This window comes from Osmia lignaria, chromosome 1 (genome assembly GCF_051020975.1).
Source record: "Osmia lignaria lignaria isolate PbOS001 chromosome 1, iyOsmLign1, whole genome shotgun sequence".
Classification (NCBI taxonomy): Eukaryota; Metazoa; Arthropoda; class Insecta; order Hymenoptera; family Megachilidae; genus Osmia; species Osmia lignaria.
Window position 1 is genome coordinate 11,009,166 of NC_135032.1, and position 24,260 is coordinate 11,033,425.

A 24,260-nucleotide genomic window follows, 5' to 3' on the forward strand; every position below is an offset into this window, starting at 1 on the left:
CGCTTTACAGTTCAGATTAGCCGTTTACGTAGGAATATGCTGGTAATTTCTTCTCGTCACGCGAATAATTTTCTAAGTTTGCGTTGGACATTGTTTTCGTCTAACAACCTGCCACGAGTTTAATTTCTTCTTTTTTCAATTTCCGTTGATTAATATCGTCAAAATTAAGATTTTGACCTAATAATTTGAATGAAGGTAAATTTATATTTTAAATTATTGAAGTTTCGAAAGTAAAGATGAAAAATGAACAAAATGGAGTAATCGATGTGATTTCCAATAGATTTATCATGCCATTTAGAGTGTCAACAAGTAGTGACATTAAGTGATGTAAATGGTAGCCAGATTTGTCTGCAATTTGTTTGAAAATTGACATATATCGGGATAAGATTAAACGGGATGGAATAAAAATTGTCGTTGGATCGGTCCTATTACCACCGAACGGCTCGAATTTAACGCTTTAAACGTCGAACGCAGCGATTTCGAGGGCGTTCAATATTCACATCGAGGAAATTTGCAGCCAAGTGCCTGTGGCGTTTCATAACGTGTTATTACCAGGTTGAAAGATTGCTGTGACGAGTGTGTTTTAACGTAATTCGACTCTTCCTTTCCCTTGTTTTCATTCTGACGTGCATCCACGTGTTTCTACTAATTCATTTCACTAATTACGATACGTTGAGTGCAGTGAAAATAACAGAATGATATCGAGTTTCTAATTAATGTGTTTATGATAATATTGTCTTGGAATTTGATATATTTTCAGCTACTAATGGAATGAAGAAATTAAATTTAAAAAATTATTGATGGAGCTTCTTTTCCACTTTCCAGTTATCTGAGAGTTGAACTGTGGATAATTTTATATAAAATTATTAATAATGATTTTGATTTCCAAGCCTATAAAGGGTTAAAAAATTTTTTATTTTACAATTTTGACTTTTTTTTTGAAGATATAAGGAAGTAGAAATTGGCAATTCTTTTATAATTTATAACTCTGTTTTGAGAATAATATTTTAGGAAAAAGAAGATGTATTTCTACACGCAAACGATTCATTATCTATACAATTACAGCCCCTTCGGTCACGAACAGAAAGAATCATAAGGGATGGGGTTAAATTAGTTCTCCCTTAATCAATCATTAATACGTCGACTCCCACAAGAGAAATAGCCTTGTCTATAATAATATACTATATTTTTCAATGTAATGCTTCGATTTCCCCTTTTAAAGATTCTTAATTAATTATTTAAATTAAGTTCTTCAGTTCAACTCAACGATACCTTGTTCCAGAGAAAACACGTTGCACAGAGAAAAATCGTGGAGATTGTTTTCCATAAAAATTGGAACGGATGTTTTGTTTAAAACTCGTTTAATTCGAGAACGTGATGGATGTATCAGGGTGAAAGGGTGGCGATAGCAAGACAATTCGATATCGATCGAACAGAAAGACAATTAAAAAGCAACAAGCCCTTGGCACTGTCTGGTTATATTTTACGTTGTAGTTTAACCATTTCTGTTGTCCACCATGGAAATTGTAATTTTCTCAGCAGAATTGCACTTCGACTGAAACTGTGACTATTGTTATTTTGGGGGATTTTTGAATAAGTTTAATTTTCAACTTAATATATTATTAGAAGATTTTTAGAATATTATATTTTAATCACTTCATTAATTGGGTCATGCATCGTTTAGATAAAAGTAATAATTCTAGCTCGACGCTGGGAAAAGTATTTTCGAGGTTTATAAAAGAAATGAACCACGAGTGTTTTAATTCTGCGGTATGAAAAGGGGTAGCTGAAATGCGAGCTCGATTTACGAGTGGATTAATGTTCGACTGGGTGAATGTTGAAAATCGTTGAAGTACATCCCAGTGAAGAGCTCTATTCAATGAATCTGAAAACTAGTGGTAGAAATATAGGTATTGTACATAGTATGAACTATTGAATGTATGAAATAGTTATTCCAATTGATATTCGTTTTATAAAATTGAAAAAATATATTCTATTTCATATAATACTTTTCATTTTTATTTAGCAACAAGAAGAAGAATATTAAAATAAATTATTAGAAAAAATTGTAGTGGAAGCAGTATTAAAAATAATACAAGTATATTAAATGATGGGTGCAGTCATTTTTTTAATTTTACGATGAAGGTAATTAGGTAGTACATTAACGTTCTCGGAATAAATTGTCTCATTTTCATTTGGACAATGAAATTTTCTCTGTGCAACGTATCTAATGGAATAAAAACGTGTAGAAAACAGGGGTTGAAACAATTTAAATATTTCTATATTTACGGTGTGAAAAAAAAATTTTTTCTATGAAACCTCTGTAATATGAATCATCCATTTTTTCATTTGGAAATTAAATTTCTTCAATTACCAGATACAAATAATTTGCGTGTCGTGTGTCAATTTATCATTGCATACTCTTTATCGGCATGCAAAACGATCGATAAAGATGATCATTGATTTTTGCTGAACACATATGATGACAATGTTTCGGGTGTCTGTTGCAGTACGGCAGTCCCGGCTCGGGGTGGCGACATCTTAACGCGAAGTGGCGTTCGCCTAGGTATTATTTGTACATATATTATATATTTATTTACCATATGTTATATACATACGTACATATACATATACATATATATATATACATATAAGATTATTAAAGAAGCACCACTGAATTTTTCTTCACGCATCGCTCGCGACGTTCTCGTTTTATGATGAATTAATATTTCACTTAACCGAGTCCCAGGATCGACAAAAAACGGACGTTCTCGAGGGAAAAATAAAGCTTTTTGCTTCTCGTCCATTTTATTGTATAATTATAAAATGACACTGTGAAAGAATAAATCATTGTCCTTCTCCGGCGTTTATGTTTCAATTGAAAAACGTGTGACACGTTACAGGAAGAAGTTCCTTTTCTTTTTTTTACGAATTCCAACCAGCACCGCCATGCTGTATATATTGTTCGTATTGCATGATTTATCTGTACTTTAGCGCAAATTAATAAATATTCTGCCCGTATATTGTCCTTTTGTTTCGTTTATCTTAAACAGTAGGTATCCTTAGAAATATTTCAGTAGAGCGATTAGAAATTTCACCCTCGACCATTAGAGTACTGGCATGGGTCGTTAGAATGAGAGATGTAAGATAGCAGGCTTGTTGCTAGTACGCTTAATTTCTCTTGTAAAAATTTAATAAATTGACTTGTTATCGAAGTTGGAGAAATTCACCTGTTGGACTCTAATCTATTTCTAAGCAGCCGTCATTAATAGTAGAATAATAAAAGGTGGTAAATAGTAAAATAGAACAATAGTAAAATAATAAAATAGTAAAATGATAGAATTTGTACAACTTTTCGAAAGCAATTAGGTTGTCACAAATCACATAGTAATATAAGGACGTTAGATCGTAAGTTAAGGATAGGAAACACTGCCATTTGGGTACTTATCCTCGAATAATATTTTCATTTATCATTTTAAAAGATTTCTACAGCCTATAATTGGCACGGTGATTATGAACTTTCGGTTGGCAGTGTAGAATGCTTTTTATCAGCGTGCGTGCTACCAAGTTAACCGGTCGATGTCGAGATTACAACGAGGAAGTTAAACGCATGCAAGTTGTATCGCGACGGGGGCCACGTGTTACACCATATAATAGTGCGTTTAAACCTATCCACCGTGACTTTTTTAAAGCTTTCCGCTGTTACAAGTTTCACACGCGCGACGCTTGCTAATGAGCTGTTCACTCCGTTGCAAACTAGCCTTCCTGTAATTTACTTTAATCTAACGACCCGAATTTTGATGTCTGAATTTCATTTAGAGATATCTTGGGACGTTTCAGAAATTTTATGGTGATTTGAAGTAGACACGATAAAACTATATTTCCATAACGATTACACAATTCTCCAGCAATTTTCATCTTTTATTCTAAGATTTTTACATTTCATTGCTTTGAAAAATTATTAAAATCATATTATTTAAGACTTTCGTCCTTGCAGAATAATTATAGGGTCGTTTTGACCCACAAGGAAAGTCTCTACCAAATTCGGATTTTTAGAAAATTTTGTAGAATTGCTGTTCACTCTGAGAGAATAGAATCACCCCTCAAGTTTTGTGGAATTCATTTCTATTTTTGAATTTGCAAACATTCGTGTTCCTCGACCAGAAACAAGGGAGCACGATTGTTTTAAAACTATTGTTTTTTGTCACTCACAAAACTAGGATTTGTAGTTCGTCGAAATCTGGTGAAAATTGTATTGCATGACACTTCTTTCTTTCTTTTTTCCAACAAATGTTTCGCACACCTGGTACCGAAATGTGTTTCGAATGTATTTTTTTCTTTTTCAACGTTGCAGTTTGTAGAAATTGATTTTTTATAATTTATTATATTTGTATTTATTTTTAGATATTTTCCTATTATCTTAATCCAACTGGAAAATCAAGAATAATTATACTTAAATTATGGCAAACTGGTTTTGTCTTTTGTATAATAAAAAAAATGAATTTCTTATATAAATTAACAAGATTAATATCAATTTGGTTGAAGATAATAAGGAGAAGGTATTTCTATTGCACCTTGAAGGTTTTATGCACCAGCATTGTGAATGCATATTAATGTAGATATTAATTTAATTATTTAATAGTAATTATAATTTTGTAGTAGAATATTTATGAAATGGTAAAAGTGTTTAACAATTATGATAAGTGGTAATTAAGTTGAATGTGTATTTTTGATATAATCAACATTCTAATCTATGGTAATTATCACCTTCCCTGCTGTGGTTTATAGAATAAATTAAAATTTTTGACGAAAGTTTAAAAACAAATTAAATCGAAATTCTTCATTCTGTTTTTTTTATTTCTTTAGTTTAAAATATAAATCAAATATATTTGTTTATTTTAGTCCATTTATGAACCACACGACACGGAATGTGTTAAAACAAATAAAAAATTGCATAAACGCTAAACGAACGATCGGATGACAATGGTATTAAATTAAAGCACCGGTGATATCTTTTATCTCAAACGAAAGAATCAACTATAAATTAATTAAATTTTTCTCAAGTTGTGTATTATCCAAGCCAGGTAAATTGTGTGATTTTTCAATGATTTTCCGTTCCATCAGGTAATTAAATTTCAAAGAACATAGAATCTCTCAAAATTGTCAAAAGTTTCAGAAATTTTTGACTTCCAATATCTATTAAAAATGATTAGAGAATTAATAATGATCGAATCATTCGATCAGATTAAATCAAAATTAAAATCATGGAACAGAACAGTAATAGACTAATCCAATGTGTTTGTCCACTAAATTCCCTCTGTTCTTTCCTTTGCAAATGAAGCCATTTGTATTCAGTCGTACAACTAATTTGTCCCTCCTCGATATCTCTGCTCAACTTCTCATTAAATTTTAGAATGCGGAACGGATCTCGCGAGAGAATTATTTTCAATATGAGAGCGTATGCGATATCATACGTGTTTTGCATAGAGAAAATAATTGGAAAGCGAATTCGAGCTCTTCTTGTTGATCACATAAGTTTGTAATTTGGTTTCAGGTAGCTTAAGTTATTAGATTGTTTAAATATTTTTATTTTATTTTCAGCATTATATTATGTGTTCTATTTAAACATTAAAAAAATTATTCATATATTTTAATACCCGTTTCTTAAGTCTTTCGAAAATAATAATTGGTACATTGCCAAAATTAGTGTACCTTACCCTACATATTAACTATACTAAATTATTCGGTCAGATATGAATCATATCCGGTTCCATTCTCATGCAAACCGGAAATACACGTAAAAGGGGGATGAAAATTCGTGATTGATGCACAGTGTGCTACTTTGTTCTGTAAAATTGCCAGGATAAACGTGAACTCGGTGGAAATAGGGGCGAGAGGGTAAACGATAGAAATTCGAACCAATTTATTCGGCAATTGAAGGTCCAATTACTTTTCCTAGCAAACGGCTCAATTTTTTCTTCATCAAGCTTCTCTTTTTACCTTTCCATTCCCCTTGTTTTTGTCCTCAGCCAGGCAAACGTCCACCATTTCATCTCATCTATTTTGGATTTTATGTTATCATCGATACGATCGCCTTCCTTCTCCCTCCTCCACCACTTTTTTACCCCCCTCTGGATATTAAAGTCGATTTCTCTCTATCAGACCGATCCATTCATCGTTGGAAATTTCGACTTTTCTCTTCGTTTCTCTGTTCGTTCGCAATTATTTGCGCGGATTGTTTGCGCGATCGAATGCAGTTTCCCGGTAAATAATTATTATTGATTATTTAAAACGTTACCGTTTCTGTATACTATTGATAGAGAGTTTGGAAAATTGTAGAGATTTTTAGATAAAACGATTCTAGATTTGTTAAATTTGATTTTTGATTCTTTCTTTTGGAACTGCAGTATGGAACTTTAGTAAATTTTCAAAAATACTTTATTATTTAAATACAAAGAGCAATGGTAATTATTGAAAAATTTTAAAATTGATAAATTCGATTTAGTGGTTGATTGTTGTTCATTTTATTTGAATGATGGATTAAGAGTAGCTGTGTCATTTATAAGAAAGATAAACGCATTTAGCACGTGGCCATTGTTAGACATCCCTGTCGGTCTTTTCTTCCTCCAACTTTGAAACTTGTCTGGCTTGTTGAAACTTCCCACACCGAGTTGAAACGATGTCTTTCAGTCTCGTGTTCGGTGTCAGGCACATTTAGAACACAGATGGAATTAGATATACATATCCGAATAACAGTATGACTGATATCAATATCTTCGTTTCCAGAAACTCTGTGCACTTGACACTAGAATCTTTCCAGATTTCATAATTTACTAATTAATAATTATGGGTCCTAATTAAAATTTATAATAAATTATTATAAAAATTATTAAGAATGTTTACTTATTTTTATTTTTCTGCAATTTTGGTCTAATTAAACTGCAAATATTAGTTATGCAAATTTTGCAAATTAGAATAATTTTAATATAGATCGTGTTATAGAAGAATATAAATTTCGTTGTCTTTGAAATGATGGCTAGTCAAAAGACGATTTCCTTGAAAGGAAATGGACGGTGGAAACAGCGGAAGCAGTGTTGGATCGTCATAGAAGAAACGAGCGATCCGAAAATCTCTGCAATGACGTTTCCCCGTGATATAATGGAAACGAGAAGAGGAAAGAAACTTCGAAAGCACCAAGTCGAACGTTTCACACTCGATTGACACGTCGCCAGGATTTACCCTCTTCAGTGGGATGCTTCAGTTTGCCCGTCCATTTTCTCTTCGTCCGTTTCCAAGGTTCGTTTTCCCGACACAACAACCTTTTAAGAATATTCCATCTTTCTTTCTCCACAAGTAGCCAACCCGTCGGAATTTAATGTCCCGTGAAACGAGCCTTTCCTCTTCTCTCTCTCGTTTTTAAAACATACTCACGATTTCTCATCCCTTTTTATTATTATCCTCGACAGTTCTGCTCGGGTGAAATGACAGTAGTGGGTGACAAATGTCAGATAATAGAATCATAGACGAGGTATGAAATGGGCTAATCAAGTAGGTGTCATTGTTTGAAAAAATGTATATCTCAAAGAAAATTTATTTATTACAAAGAAAGTTATTCTCCTTTATCTTATTTTAATATTTCAACTAATTTTATTACTATCCTTTCTTCTTGAATTGATTTTAATTTAATTGAAAAATAATACATTTTAAATAAAAGCATAGTTTTCTGTCTATTTATAATTTTAAGATATTCTCCTTTATTTTAATGGAATTGAAACAATGATGATTAAAATGCAATTTCATGATTTAAATATCATTCGATATACTCGATCGATAGCCGAAATATTTTTTGACAAAATTCAACGTGCCGTTCCAATCGCGGAACTTTTCGTGGCTGCGTTTCATTTATCTCTTGCTGGCAGACACAGCCGCGGCTATTCTGCAAAAAAATTACGGCGAGCCAATAAATCTGATTTCCAACGAAAGTTTTCCATACGGTGCTCGTTCACGATCTTTCATGATTTGTAGAGAACAAAAAAATTACTCCTCATCGACGTACCGACGATAGGTACCTATAGCTTCATCGAAATTTTTTGAAAAGTAAGAGAAACTATTTTGTATATATCTATTCAGAAATAATAATTTTAATAAATAGGTAAATTTATAACATATTTACTTTATCTAATGTATTAAATATTGTAAAATTTAGGATTTAACTAAAAAGAACGAATAACAAATTAAATGTTAATTCAAAATTTCCCGCGTAAACGGGGTCCGTGATAGAGCTATAAATATAGGTTCTTCTCCCTTCCATTGTCAGTCTCCTCGGGACCGCCGCCGGGGATGGATCGGAGACCGGGAGGGGGATGTTATATCATTTTCCCTGGAGAAGCCTATCATGCTCGGTACTGTACAAAACTACCCCATTTGAAGGGTAGATATTAAAAAACATAATTTTGTTTATTAACATATTAATCTTTTATTTTAATCCATTGATACAAAATAGAGTATTTTAAAAGCATTTAAAGAGAATTTCTAAAATTTATATAAAGGGTCCTAATCATCCCTTATAATTTGCCATTTAAACATGTATCAATATTTTTCCATCCCCCTTCACCCCTACATTTTTAGACAAATTTATTTTCCTCGCGAAGTTAAAGCACTTAACCTCGCTCTCTTTCTTAAACCATCCAACCCGAAGCGACGTTGAAAGCAACCCCATTTCGCCCCTCGACGCCTGCGTTAATTACTCGAACTTTACGAGTCGCGTCGGTTCAGAATGAAAGAGAATACTACACACGGTGTATTATCCTTTCGAAAGATACTCCCGACGTGAAATGTCGGCCGACATTTTCCTCTACTCACGCTTTTCTTTCTTTTTTATTTTTTAACGTACCATGCTTTGACTGTGTGCCACCCCTTTGATCTTTCATCCTCTCTTCAGGATCCATTTATATCCCAGTGATCCACGATCGAGGGTGAACGGCGTCGAGACGACTATGTCCCGAATGTAAATCATTCATTACACGCTCGTGTTCGCTGATGTTTGCCAGTTGAATCTCACGATTTAGCGAATACCCTAATGATCTCCGTGTATGGTTAATTTTAGATCAGACGGGAATCTGTTTCTGTATAGGTACTTGGTGCTCTATTGAGAATTTGAAATGCCGTTTTCTTTTGAACCATCACAGTTTTCATTTATGATTTATTAAATTTTTGATTTATTATTAAATGCAGGTAGTTACAGTTTTTATTTATAATTTAGGGTATTTTGAAATAATTAGTAGAAGGATTTATTATTATTAATGACAAATGCAATATATGTACTACACCTTATTATGTATAATTTATTATTATTGATTTGTAATGAGATTAATTAGTAATTAAGGGAGGAGATTGAAGCAAAAATCAGCTGCTAATTTCTTCCCATTAAAAGTTTGAGAAATTTGCATTTTTATTTAATTTTGAAGATTAACACCAGTGTTATCGTCAGTCATCCGATCGATCGATTAGCGTATTGATCCAGTGATTGCCTAATTGCGATCTATGCATGTGTTCTCACATGAGGCCGTCGATGGGCGACTTTTTTCCACAGGTCGTCTACAACGCATGGGAAGAGCACCTCGCAACTATACCATCGGCTGGGCCATGAAACGATGATCGCCTCTGTCCACAACCTCGAAAATGATGACGACCATGACCTCGACAACGACCATGATGCCCGAATGACCTGTAGTCATTTTAATTTAATCATCGAGAGTAAGATAGAAAAAGGGTGCAAAGAACAATTCGTCGTTTGAAAATCGACATTTTGATTTATTATAATTTGACTTAATTAAAATATTTATTCTGGGTCATATTGATCCAAGAGGGATAGTAAGGTCGAAGTATTTATTGAAATTATTGAAAATTAAAAAAAGGTTCATATTTCTTTCACAGTGATCGAACATTATCGATTACTTTCCCGCGTTTTCGCGACAGGGGTTCCGCGGTTTTGGTTTCAAAAGCAGCCTCGCCGTTCCGCTGTCGCTTCCGGTTTCCCTTCCCAGCGCATTCAGACGTCCCGGAAGTGTCTCGTTTTCCCAACCGGATGCCACGGAACCCGCTGAATCGCACCTGACCACTTCCGGCCGTGCGACCAGAGCCGGGGTACCCCTTCGCAGGTCAGTGCTCTTGAAACGTCGTTCCCGGACTTCGATCGTCTCGTTTTTCAATTTTTATTCCCCGTAGACGGGGGTTTCGTCAAAATTTCTTCGTCAATTCCGGCATTCGATAAATCGTGCTGGAAAATCGCTCGCTTTTTCCTATTTTATTGGAAACGAACGTTTGACACGAAAAGTTATTGCACCCTTTTTCCAATTTTTTTTTTTTTTTTCACCTTCGATTGGAATCAATTCCATTCTTTTTAACCATTTGACGCTTGTACGAAGCAAAAATGAAGGGCTGGTGCCTTGACATTTTAACGCTAGAACAACCAAGTTAGCAATTATTTATTTTAACACTGTAACTACCATGTCATAGGAATTAATAACAATTATTCCAGATAATATTTTTATTCTTAATACATTTTCACGGTCCATATTTTCCTACATATTACGAATATTTCCAATTGGGATTCTACGATTTTCGGTTGGCGGACCATGGAGAGAGCCCCAATTTTAATTTCATTTCATATCTCATGTTATCTTCACTTTCTAAATTTTACACTGTTTCTTTAAAAATTAAATTTATCTAATATTTGTTGAGATTAAAAATCCTTATTTATGCAAATGTGGTTGTTCTAGTATTAATATAAAATTAAAGTTAAGATTTAGTACTAAATCATCAAAAATTTGATGTCATCCAAATGTATATCTACTTAAGCATAACCAAATGATTTTTAACGTCCAACCCTTTAACCCTTTCATTGCAATAGACTTCAACTACTTCTCTCAACAATAATCATTCTTTAGCGAATAATGATAAGAATTATTCTCTATCAAGAATAAAAATAGAAGTAACTCGTAACATCAGCACAATTGGACGTTTATAGACGTCTATATCACACCAGAGAATTTCTGGAGCACTTTTAGACACCGATAGCAATGTAAGGGTTAAACGAATCTTTCGACGATGATAGTTGGCCCAGAAGTCGTCAGATCTTTTCCCGGCACATTATTTTATCCGAGAATAGCTGTGGGCGGTCATTCGAGGAACGGTTCACCAAGATTTTTCTCTCCAATGGTCGTATAGAATATTTTCTGCAGTCGAGAGAACGTTTCGAGAATGAGTGGAAGAGAATGCGATATACGGGTCATTTCTGTCGCTTTTCGTACGTGTAGACGTCTTTGGGATAGCCAAAGAGGTTCGCGGAAACGCGTTATCTACAAAATTTGCCGGTAATATTAATATATTGCGACATTTGTTTTAATGGTAGATCGTACATGCTCGAAGAGAAGATTTTATTGAATTGGAAAAATCAGGTCTCCGGTTAGATGCGATTTTCTAGGAAATGTGGATTATTTTGTGACGTTTTTAATAATTATTATTTAAGTCAATTTTATTTATGGTGTTCGTCAAAATTTTAATATTGGAAGAATTAAATTTATCAAAACGATTGATTTGTAATTACAGAATTAGTTAGAGTGTATAAAAATTTTATACAATTTCAAAGTAATATCACCTAGTAAACAATTTGATGAAATTTTCTCTTCCAAATGCGAGTGGAATGATCAGAGATGATTTTTCTATTTTTAAAAAAATATCTTCACATAAACTTTAATTAAATTTATAATTTTACAACCATAACTTTTAGTTTTTTTATGTCAGAGGTAATCAATCAAACATAAAATATATATGTATAAGAAAATGAAATAAATTGTTAAAAATGTGTGGATTAAAATAATAATTTCAATCGCCTTTTTCATACTAATTAAATTAATTTAATTTTGATTTAATTAAAATTTATAATTTTGTATCAATATCATTTTCAGAAGTATATACTTACATGATCCTGTTCTTGTCTCACATCGAGTTCACACAATTTGAGTCTAATTTACAGTTTAACACTAATTGAACACTTGGAAGATCATGTTCCCTTACGTTTTCATCTCCGCTCGTTCCACCGCGATATTCGCTAAGGTACTAACGAGACGTTGTTCTAATTAATAATTAGCAACGAAACCAGTCTGTACATATTGTCTTCGCTGTCGTTTGCGATAGTCCGTCGTGAATTGTACATGTAGTAGAGAACGAATGATCGTGTGATTGTAAACCTTGCCAATGCAATTCTGCAAGATTGATGAATGAATGAGAGCGAATGCTAATCGTATATGATAATTAAAAAGAAAAAAAAAGAAGTCAGGAATTATAACGAGCGGCTCCTCGAGTTTTTTGTTCTACTGATAACAATAGATGGAATAAAGTGCGGAGAAAAAAAAAAATCGCTGGCTAATTAGAGAAATGGCAATGTAATCATTTTCTCTCGCCCCTTTTCTTTCGATGCATTATGTATCATTCTTGCAATCATGTATGTAACTCTGACACCCACGACACGTATCTTGTATCAACGTATGATGCATACTGAAATGCACACGCACGATCAAAGTCTTGCTGCTAGCCTTATCTTGTAACACAAAGTATCAATAAACTGATAAAAAGATTATCCCGTGTTATTTTACTGTTAAAATAACAATATTATAAAATATGTAAATGTTAAAATCTATACTTAAAGTATGGGAAATTAAAATCATTGAAGAATTAAGAAACCTCTATGTTTTAATTTTATTAAATTAATTTTATTAAATTTACAAAATACAGTACTATATCAAAAAATTAACTTTCTTCATTTCTCATTGACAGTCAGTGTCTCGAGCTCAGCCTTGTCATATTACAGCAATTAGAGCAGCAGCCAGAGGAGGTTGATTCAGTCCTTCTCCAAACTTGAAAGGCTTTATCACTAGAACCACTGGGGCTGTCAGGACCCCTGGTGTCGAGAGTAAGGGCTCCAGTCGTCTTAGCACGTTGCTCGAGGAGAAGCTGGTACCGGGTACGACTCTCAGTCTTATAGCGACCGCCGAGGAGTGCGGATGTACCTGTTAAACATACCTATACAATTATTTTATTTTGTGTGTTTATTTAATTTCATGTATTTATCTTCTTAGCTTATTGAATAAACTTATTAAAGGGATGAACGTGTTGATTGTATTACTCCTGTGTGCTTATTATTTTAACCTTTTATTTATTATTTTACCCCTATTTGAGGACATCACGAGGCCCAACCCTATATGACTGTATTTCTTACATCCCTGCATCCCTTAGATGTCTGCATATCTTACATCCTTGCATCCGTTACATCTCTGCATCTCTTACGTCCCTATATTCTTTTCATCCCTAAATTCTTTACATCCCTGCATCCTTTACATCTCTGCATCCCTTACGTCCCTGTATTCCTTTCATCCCTAAATTCTTTACATCCCTGCATCCTTTACATCTCCACATCCCTCACATCCCTAAATTCTTTACATCCCTGCATCCTTTACATCACCGCATCCCTCACATCCCTGAATCCTTTATATCCCTGCATCCATTACATCTCAGCATCTCTTACATCCCTGAATTTTTTATATCTCTGCATCCTTGCGCCCTCTGGGGACAAAAAAAATAACTAAACCACGCACAAATTTTGGCCCTCTAGCGGCAAAAATGCGAACTAAATTTTCGACCTCGAACCAGCGCCATCTGGTTTCAGAAAAAGGAACTAAACCACGCACTAATTTTGGCCCTCTAGCGGCAAAAATGCGAACTAAATTTTCGACCTCGAATCAGCGCCATCTGGTTTCAGAAAAAGGAACTAAATCATGCACTAATTTTGGCCCTCTAGCGGCAAAAATATGAACTAAATTTTCGACCTCGAATCAGCGCCATCTGGTTTCAGAAAAAGGAACTAAATCATGCACTAATTTTGGCCCTCTAGCGGCAAAAATGTGAACTAAATTTTCGACCTCGAATCAGCGCCATCTGGTTTCGGAAAAAGGAACTAAATCACGCAAAGATTTTGGCCCTCTAGCGGCAAAAATGTGAACTAAATTTTCAACGTCGAATCAGCGCCCTCTGGTGGCGAAAAAGGGAACTAAATTTGAATTGAAAAAGATAATTTACTTACCTTTACTTACCTTTACTTACCTTTGCTCGAACCAGCAAATATTATTATATTTATTATATTTATTGTAAGGGTTGCAGGGATGTAAAGGATGTAGGCATGGAAGGGATGTAGAGATGGAAGGGATGTAGAGATGGAAGGGATGTAGAGATAGAAGGGATGTAGAGATGTAAAGGGTGCAGGAATGTAAGGGATGAAGAATTGTAAAACATGCAAGGATGTAAGGGATGCAGAGATGTAAGGAAGGCAGTGAGGGATACAGTTATATAAAGATACTGGGAAACAAGGGAAAATAAAAAGAATGAAGAAGTAAATATCTGCCTTGGTCTATAAAGAGAAGTAGGATAATAAATAATTAAGAAGCGTGGGTTTGGCCCATAAAGAAGGCCAATAGCCCATAGCCCATAGGAAGGGATAAAACAATAAATAACTGGAAAAAGTAAAGCGGGACTTATAAGGAAGGATAAATAATAAATAAAAGGGATGGACAGCAGGGGCTCAGAAGTGGGATAATATCATAAATTCAATTCCTCTTTGACGAGCTTATTTAATAAGGGAAAAAATAAATTAAGTAAATTAAATAAATTCCAAAAGAAAATTACAAGTATGTTTCATAGATCGTTCCGCACCCCTCTGCAGTCGCTATAAGACTGAGGAGGTCTTATTTACCAAGGTATACAAAGTGAATATAAGAAACAACGCGAATCAACCGGAAGCATGGTGCCACTTGACAGATTCCAAAGCCTCGACAACTTTGTTGAATTCACTTGAATGGACCCATAGATCCTCGTTGAATGTCGTCGTTTACAGACACGCATTCATCTCTAGACATGGGAGGTGGTCCCATTCATAAGGAAACCAGGAAACGAGACCAGTCACAGGCGGAGGTGGACGTCTTATCGGTCGACGAAGCGTCTAATCCGCATGCCGATTTCCGGCCAGCTACTTCCGGCCACTGCATCCATACTCCTCGAACACGCCTCGAACGTATCCGATTTAACTATCGCGAATTATTCAACGCAAATTGATTCTGGAGTTGCTGTCTAAATCAGAGGTCTCTTCAGTTTGCCGGTTTCCACTTTGACTTCGATTCAACGAAGTCAAATGGTTCTACCTTAGAATTTGCATGTAAACGAATCTTTCGAACGTCTTCCAATATGTGTAACAGTTTCCAAATAAAGATTCTACGAGATAGTTTCTGTTAACACTTTTAAATCTTTGACTATAATTGCTCATTAACTTTCTGATTACTCTTAATTTATTTCTAAAGTTCAACTAATTCCTAATTCTCATCCTTTCAATTCATTTTATGACAAAACTCAATTACAGAAGATTTACAATCAGAAATTAAAGTTACGAACTTCATAAGAGTAAGAATGATCCAATTGTAGGATAAATCAGGCTGTCTACTGAGATGTAATTCAAAGTATATTACCCAAGGGTGTTCTTTGGGTCATCAATTGCATTGATTATCGTCGGGTGTATCACCTTTGGGAGAGATTGCAGCGAATTAGGTAATTTCGTTAACGATCCTCGACAGTGTAACTTTCGATGCTTCTAGTTAGCGATCCTCTTAATTACCGTTGCGAGTCGCGCGATGTTTTCTTTAGAAACTTTCTGACGGAGGATGTTTATTAGTTAAATATACCAACTAGTGTGATAATCGATGACAAATTTAGTTGATAGGCTGCAAGTGTCGTGCCAGTTTTCTTATTTGTTCCGCGCAAAATTTCACACAGTTCTGAAGTTTCTTAACGAGACGAACGTAAAGTAAGTAATTGTAGCATTAGTCCCTGGGGAAATTCTTCGACGAGACGCGGAAATCTAAAGTCTGCCTAGGGATTGTCTAGGGATATTAAGCTCTATTCTGTCGTTTACGTAGTTGGGGCTGTGTATACTTGAATTATTATTATTATTTTATGTGAAAATACTAGTATGGTTAATTTTCTTATATTTGTTTTAATTCTCTCCATTTTTTGAAATTTTACCTCATTAAAATACTTAATATCTTAAAAATTGAATAGTATAATAATTTCACGATGTAATAACTAAAAGTCACCATTGAATCACATTTTCTTTTCACAGCAATATAAATTCTGCAATTCCATAAATTTAAATTACTTTCTTTTAATTATTAAACACCCATTGTAACTAAAATTTCAATAGAAACGGAATCATTCAGCTGGTGTACCAATTGAAATTTTATATCCTTTTTTCATTGCAGAAATGCATAATAAAATGGAAACGCTTACGAGTCACGTAAACGCGTCACGTAGCATAAAATGAATAAATATTGCTGGCGTATTTTTGTTACGCCTTTTTAATGTGGTTTACACTCTCCTTGATATTCTTATAGTTATGGAAATGTGGTCTGTGAAATGCAAATTAGGCAACGGCGCCTGAATAATCGCCTAATTCGATTTTTTACCGCGTTAAGCTTGCACGAAACTTCCAGTTGCTTTGCGAAACTCGATTAAACGTCTCTGGTAGAATGCTACAAATTGTGAGTAGAGAGAAAGAGAAAAAAATAAATAAATTCTGGAACCGTGTGAATTTTCCGTGTGGGATCTTTGAAACGAATGCCCGAGCTTATGAAAACCCTGTACAGGCTGAATCAAACAAATGATTACATTCAAGCACAGTTTAATTTCGACTTTGCGATCATATTCGAGATGAATACGAATGTTTCCACGTAAATTGAAATTTATTTTCACTCGCCTGTGGCCACTGCTTTGTAACTTGTTCAAGGTATTGTAGATTTCCAACGGTACCTGCTTTTCGTTGAATTGATCCTGATAAATCGCTGGCAATAAATGATACGAATGACCGTACAGTAAAATTTCATTCGCACTGCTTTGTTTGTTGCAAAGCTTACGATACGCTTTCGAGAATAAAATTGTACAATATATATTTCTGTTACGATCAGATGAAACTTTCCCACGTCAAATGAATCGTATGTTATACACGCGGAGGAAAATTAATAATTAAACTGTTCATCGTATGTTGTGGATTTGAAATAATTAAATTTTCAGGAATTTTTGAAATCATGTGAATTTAAAGGAAAATAAACTGTTGCACGTTTCGAATAAATATAATTAACCATGGAGAGAGCATCAATTTTAATTGAATTTTGTATTTCATATTATTACATGCAGAAATTTGATCCGAGACTTTAATTTTTCTTCCACATTTCTTTTTTTAATTTTGCCTCGGTATACTCATTTTACCAAAGGATATTTATGTTCATAAACAAGGCAGACATTTACGCGATCTTCTACGGGGAACTCTAACCATATATTTTCGAATGGACTGGGTCGTTTTCGAAAGCGAACGACTTCGATCGACGACGGAGGATATCTGAAAATATTCGGGTCACGATAACCCCCGTATTCGATCAACATTTTACACGTGGAACGGTGACGTAACTTCCTTAATACGAAGGACTTCCTGCGCGACGCCTCTAATGGAGTCTTAATGGACCTCTTTGAGCGACAACAGCGACCGGAGTCTCTTTGTGTAACACGATAAATACGTGAACTTATTGTCTCAGGAGAAACACTTCTTTCTAGATAGTCATTTCATCGATCAATCGTTGGAATTTTAATTTTAGGAACAATTAGATGATTGTTTTGTTTAATAAGGATGCAGGAATAACACCATTGCAATTTGAGGAAAAAATATTAAGGTGGTATTGTTTTTCTTTATATTTTATAATAATTTTAATTATATCCAGTGTGGAGAATTTTTAATTATAAATTATTTGTAGTGATGACAAATTATAAGAGCAATTTGCTTCTATTTTGTTCTTGTTATTAATTCTGATCTATTATCATTGATAATCACTGGATGTCTGATCAATGGTTGACCTATACTACTGAAAACCAAACATACTCTTATATCTCCTCTTCTATGAAACATTTATTACATTTTTTTTAATGAGTGGGTATGAATGATGTGAAAAAACATATAAATATTTTAATTTATTGAAATTTATTTTATTTTCACTGTCGAAAATTCAAAATTGTTGATACATCTATTAGGAGGAACATCAGCAAAGGTTTTCTGTTATTTTCAACACTGAATGAAATAAATTCCATTATAATTCCTATGATTTTAGTTATCAATTAATAAATTTATAATTGTTAATTTACAAAGTCATTCAGAGCACTAGAAATATTGTTGACTTCGGATAAAAATTTAGTTTGTATTAATTTCTGTTCGACTTCTCTGCATCGAGAGCTCTTCTGAAACATATGAAAAATAAAATTATCGAATGGAAGAGTACCAATTAAAAAGAAAAACCGATATCGATGGAAACTCGTTTACGCGTTGCCTCGAAAACGAAGAGGTAAAAAAAGGAACAGGATGTCAAGAAGTCGGAAAACCGATTATCACCGTCAAGTAATTATCCAAGCAGCATAGCCGGGCTGATAGTATCCGCTCCACCTTCTACGCCCGCGTAATTATTCTAAGTTGAGCAACGGTTGAGGCAAAAAGCAGAAAATGACAAGGAAACTCGGGAATCGAATTAAAGGTGATGCGTCGTAGAAGTTGGTATCGAACGTCGCATCGGCACTTCAGAAATTCTTTGAGGAAAGTGCACCCGATGAAAGTTGTAACGTTTATGTAAAGTTTATGCAAAAAGTGTTTTCAAACTAGTCATTAAACCATATTAATAATTATTTTACAGAAAAAATATACGTTAAGAATAAAAAAAATTGGAAGAATTATCTCTGTAAAATTACAAAACCTTCCATTAAAAAGGAATCAATTATTTAAGTTTAAGAAATAATAAAAAAATGATATTCTTTTGAATTTCTTTCTTTCACAAATTTTTCAATGATGCCTGAATACGAAAGAATTATTTTTACCACTTTACCAGCTCTTTCAAACATTAGTAAAATGGTTCATTTAAGACTCCCTCCTAATAATATTACATTAATAAGGTCAGAGTGCCCTTTTGTTTTCACAGACAAGAAAAGAGTCTGGTAGTAAAATTCTGTTCAATTGTAGGAGCTTAAAAGCGATCATCTTTTCAACGAGAAATTTCTTCAAACACTGAAGGAGCTTCTTCGATTCGAAAGGATTACGTTTTAAAATTACAATCTGTAATATTATCGTTTGAATCACCCTAATTTCCAATGACACATTTTATGGATTTTAAAAATTTGCTGAATTTTTCTAAAAGTAAATTGTAATTATTTCTAATTAATGTCTACAAGATTTTGATTCTTAAAACGTATTCTCAGCAGTTTCCTACAGAACGAGTTGAAATTTTTCTTCTAGTGTTGAACAGTTTCAAATTCGTGAACATTGGTGAAGAATTTCCATAGTGGGTCTCTTAATCGAATTTTCAAGTTGGCTGAGCCGAACTACGCCTTGGTCGGAAACTATCGATTGGCTAGACGATTTCTCGTCGATGCCTTGAACAATTGAATTCGTTTGAAAGTTTCCATCCTTTTCATTCGTGTAATAAGATCTAAGGTTAATTTTGTAACATGGTTTCTGAATGTACACAGTGATTTTTCATTCTTTCATCTAAATCTGTTTAACTTGTGACTTCTATAATGATAAATTTATTATAGAATTTATTCTACTGAAAAATTAATAATATAAGAAAATCTTTAATAGTAACAGAAAATTGTAAATGGCAAGTACAAATAGTGAACAGCAAATAGTAAAGAGTAATATACTTAATAGATAATGTAAAAGTAATTAAAAGTATAGTATAAATTTAAGTAATTATTACTAAATATTTTGGCGACCCAGTAATTTATGATATCAATGATTCTTACAATCTCACATTTCCTTTTTTATATAATAATTGGTAAAGGAATTATATTTCCAATATTCTCAAAACATTATTAATTTTCAAGGTATAATTAATATTCATCAATAATGAAAGTAAAAGAATAAATCTTACACTGAACAACGAACAGGATATCAAGTTTGACTACGAAAAGCTGAACAGATTAAAGGAGGCGGTACGATAATGGAGGACGGTTTTCGGAAGAAAAAGAAGCGATTAAAGCATAGCAGAGCGTGGCTCCTCGTTTCACGACACTTTGTAACGAGAATGGATGCGAGCGAGCTGGAAACACGACGCTTTAAGTTGAAACAAAGTTCCGCAGCAAGCTACGTGGTCGGGGATAAAACGACACGGGAAATGGGAATGTTCGGTGTGTACCCTTTGAAGGGTACCAAATAAAAGAATGCATAATTGAATAAATGGAACTTACCAACCAGAATTTTACAGAAATATGCGAGATATTCTTTTGAGTCTGAGATGGTCCTTACACTTCTAATCGAATCAATTTAAACGAATTCCTGAACAAGATAACGATAGAAATCTTTAGTAAAATTTATTGAAATTTGTTTCCATTTAATGGTGACACTTTGGAAAATATTAGAAATATTTTATACTTCTTTTTTTTTAGTGCTGAATTCGAAGGAAAAAGCAATCAATATTCCCTGAAAATTTACAATCCATTTCACGACGGATCTTTTCCCTACACTTCGCTCGCATTTCCCTTTAAAATGGCACCGATCAACGCTCCCGTTGGCCGATGTTGATTTTACCGTTCACGCGGAATCGCTCGTAGAAACCGGAAATGAAGCCGCGCCACCGTTTCCCGCTGATCTGCATTTGAAACGAGCACGAATGCGTTCGTTGCTTTGTTATTTACTGTTATTAGACTATTGGCGAACCTTATTAAATTATTGCTCAGTTTTCGATGCTTTCAACTCTTAAATACAATTTTTCAATGATTTTTCAATGAACACTAGTGTGATTTTATCTTTAATTGATAAATAGTTAATTAAATATAATTGATTATTCAGGAATATGATTGAAATGGAAGGATAGAAAAGTCTGAAGGAAGTGGAACGAGAGCAAGGCGTGGCGGAAGTGACACAGTTGCCACACCCGAAAGCAACCGAGTTAGTATACACGCGGCCTCAAAAGGACATAACAGTCATTATCCATGGGTGGCGACAAAGCATGCGCTTCCGGCCAGGAGGAAACTTGTAATCCCGTATCCGGGAAAGTTGTCAGCTCTGTGCGCTAATTATAAGTTCGTTAATTGGCAAGTGGGCCCTTCCTAGATATTCTACGCGTCAGCTTGAAGCATCAAGCGAATGACGATGACGGATAGACATAGATCACCTGCTCTACCCTCGTTGGTCTATCAAGATAAGGGTGGATTGGATGCTGGTTCCTTGAGGGAATCATTTACACCCTATGATCGCAGATCAAGATAAAATCATTGTTGATATTGCAATTATTCTGAGAATTAGAAATGTTCAATTTTCAAATGACTGAAAGATAATTAATTATTAAAAATGAAATTTTAATTAATTTAAAATTTAGTAAAAGGTTTCTGCGAATTGGTTGAATTAACAAACATCTTAAATTGTATAATAATTTGCTCATTAATGAATCACAGAAAATACTTACAATTAGAAGTTGTTATAGACAACAGAGAAAAAGGGAACGATGGAACCTTAACGCATCGATGTTCTTTTATTAAGATGACCAGGCAAGGAGTTGCCGTTGATTGTGCGGACTAATTATAATTTCCGGGGACAGTCGGCAATTAGCATCCAGCAGCTGCCGCGGACAAGTGCACCGGCTCATCGCGGCGACGCGTCTCATTATATTGTCTTTTGTCAGAACTGTGTAAAATGGCCGCGTATTAATGCGCGCTCGAATAACAAAGGTAATGGCTCGTAGTCTGCCATTTGGTCTCATCGTCTTCACCTGTTCCTTGATATCACTTTCGAGTCTGAGCAAATCATTTCTAAACCATTCAGCTGTAATTCTATCCTTTATTGCTTCTTGACACGTTGGGGCACTGATGACCTTCATCATAACTGACAGAAAAAGACATTAAAGAAATCTGTACTGGGGCTGTTGAAATTTTCTATTTGGAAATTTTCTATTCTGGAATTCTCTATTCAGGAATTTTCTAATTGGGAACTTTCTATTTGGGAATTCTCTATTTTAGAATTTTCTAATTGGGAACTTTCTATTTGGGAATTCTCTATTTCAGAATTTTCTAATTGGGAACCTTCTATTTGGGAATGTTCTGTTTTGGAATTTTTTACGTTAGAAAACACAGTTGGAAAACGAATGAAAATTATTGCTCAATTACTTAACCATCAATGCTTTTCCTCTTCATTTGTCACGAATATCGTGGACAGATTGTCTCGTGTATTTCCAACGGAAAAGTTGCCAGCTGAAATTTCTTCATCTTTACACGCGGCAGCAACTTCACAAGTTCGAGCAGACCGTAGATATCTGCGAACTTACGAAAAGTTAATCTACTTATCTGCTCTAGTTGCTGGGCGCTTTTAGCATTTCGTTTGGACTGGACGATTTTACGTAGTTGAATGGATAATTCTTTCAAAGGAAACGTCGGCTTTAGCTCACCGCTCGATTCGAAATACTTGGTATTTCACTCGTAACGTTACTCGACAATTTGCCTCCTTCAATTTTATTTTTCTTGACTGCCTCGTCGCTGTTCCTCCTTCGTAACGCTCTCGCCAGTCTCCTGAAATTTTAAACATACAAAGCACGGCTTGCTTTTAACAACGAACTTTTCCTACAGATTTCCTGATCACTATCCTCTGGACAGGTTAAACGTATTTAGGGCTTGAATAAATAAATACTGCGAAGAATTCGACGAAAGTTAACGCTGATACTCCGTGGAATTTAAGATTACTTGAAAAGAGATACTGATGGAGGAAGAGAATTTTTAACCCTTCGTTACATAATTCTTTAAATTTTGTATTAAGAGAAAAACTTCATTTTTATACTATTTTAGAAATTTATTTAAAATAAAAATTGTTAATATCGCAAATTAGCAACCTTGCTTTTGTTATAATTTTATTAATATTGGAATGTGTAATTTATTTATTATTTTATGTAGGATATTTGCAACACAATGCAACGAAGGGTTAGTGTTTTTTAAATATCCTAAGTAATTGATGATATATTTAATTAAACGTGTTAATGATTTTATTTATAAAAATCTAAAGTCAATCTTAACTTTAAAGTTGTATAAAAGCTTGTTACTTTTCGGCAGAAGGGAAAACGGGGCCAAAGTTGGTTGAATTTTTCGCGACATAGGGGAACCGAAAATGGCGAAAAGTTTCCTTTAAACGTGTCAAACTTTCTTCACGACCTTTCCACACTGTCGCGGAGGGAACCCGCTGTTTCCGGTATTCCACGCGCCAATGAGCTTCCTTCGGACGATTTTTCGCGACTCGCGCGGATTCGACGCCCCATGAAATACGCGTCTCGAATTTCCGGACGAGTTCCCGCTACACCGAGTATAACTGCTGTTACTGCTGCTCTAGAATATAAATTGTGTGCTGGGAAGAGGTTGACGATCGTAAACTTGTCGTAAATTAAAATATATCTATATAAAGTATGATTTGTTTTAATACGGTGATTGTCAATTTAATTTAATTTATTAAGATTGAAGAATATTTTTATATAGCATTAAAATTATATTAATTATACAAGATAGAAAATGGCTGATTATATATAAACATTTTCACTGTGGCAGTCAATGTGTTAACAAGGCTGGATTGATCGTCGCAGGAGAAATGTCAGTAATAAGTCAGACATCCTGACAAATATATGATAGTAGTAATGTAATTGAAATTTTCTTTCATTCTACACTCTTTTAGTAATTTCACAAAATTTAATTCGTAACGTTACTCAGCAGTGACTATGTAGGGAGGATGGGTTCACTGGGACAGTAGAAATATCAGTGATAAGTCAGACATCCTGACAAATAGCAATGTAATTGAAATTTTCTTCCCTTCTACACTTTTTCAGTAATCTGACAAAATTAAATTCCTGAAGTTGGTCACCAGTGGCCACATAGGGATGGCGTATTTATTAGCACAGTAGTAATAGCAGTGATAAGTCAGACATTTATGATAAATAGTAATATAATTGAAATTCTCTTTTGTTCTACATTTTTCTCAATTACAATTGGTTGCTAATAGCTATATATTAATGAATAATTTTTCATCTGTAGATTTTTTGGAAAATATAACATTTCTTTCTGAAATATTTTGAGGGATAATATTATTTAATTTCTCGTGGAAT

The 24,260-nt window shown here is 34.1% G+C and overlaps 1 protein-coding gene across 24 annotated transcripts in view; it reads left to right on the plus strand.

The window, feature by feature from the left end:
- tmod (tropomodulin) overlaps window positions 1–10,372 on the plus strand; it is a 58,106-nt gene extending 47,734 nt beyond the window's left edge. For 12 of the 24 annotated variants that reach the window (XM_034328269.2, XM_034328262.2, XM_034328264.2 and 9 more), the window contains one exon: window positions 2,511–3,021. Coding sequence is in view for 3 of the 24 variants with exons in the window: in XM_076693130.1 (XP_076549245.1) it covers window positions 2,511–2,545 (35 nt within the window). In the remaining 21 variants the exon portion in view is untranslated. Of the gene's footprint in view, window positions 1–2,510; window positions 3,022–3,482; window positions 3,657–9,592 lie in introns of those variants that run through there. The other 12 variants (XR_004581909.2, XR_013064222.1, XR_004581903.2 and 9 more) reach the window with 4 other exon arrangements.
- The last annotated feature ends 13,888 nt before the right edge of the window (window positions 10,373–24,260 follow it).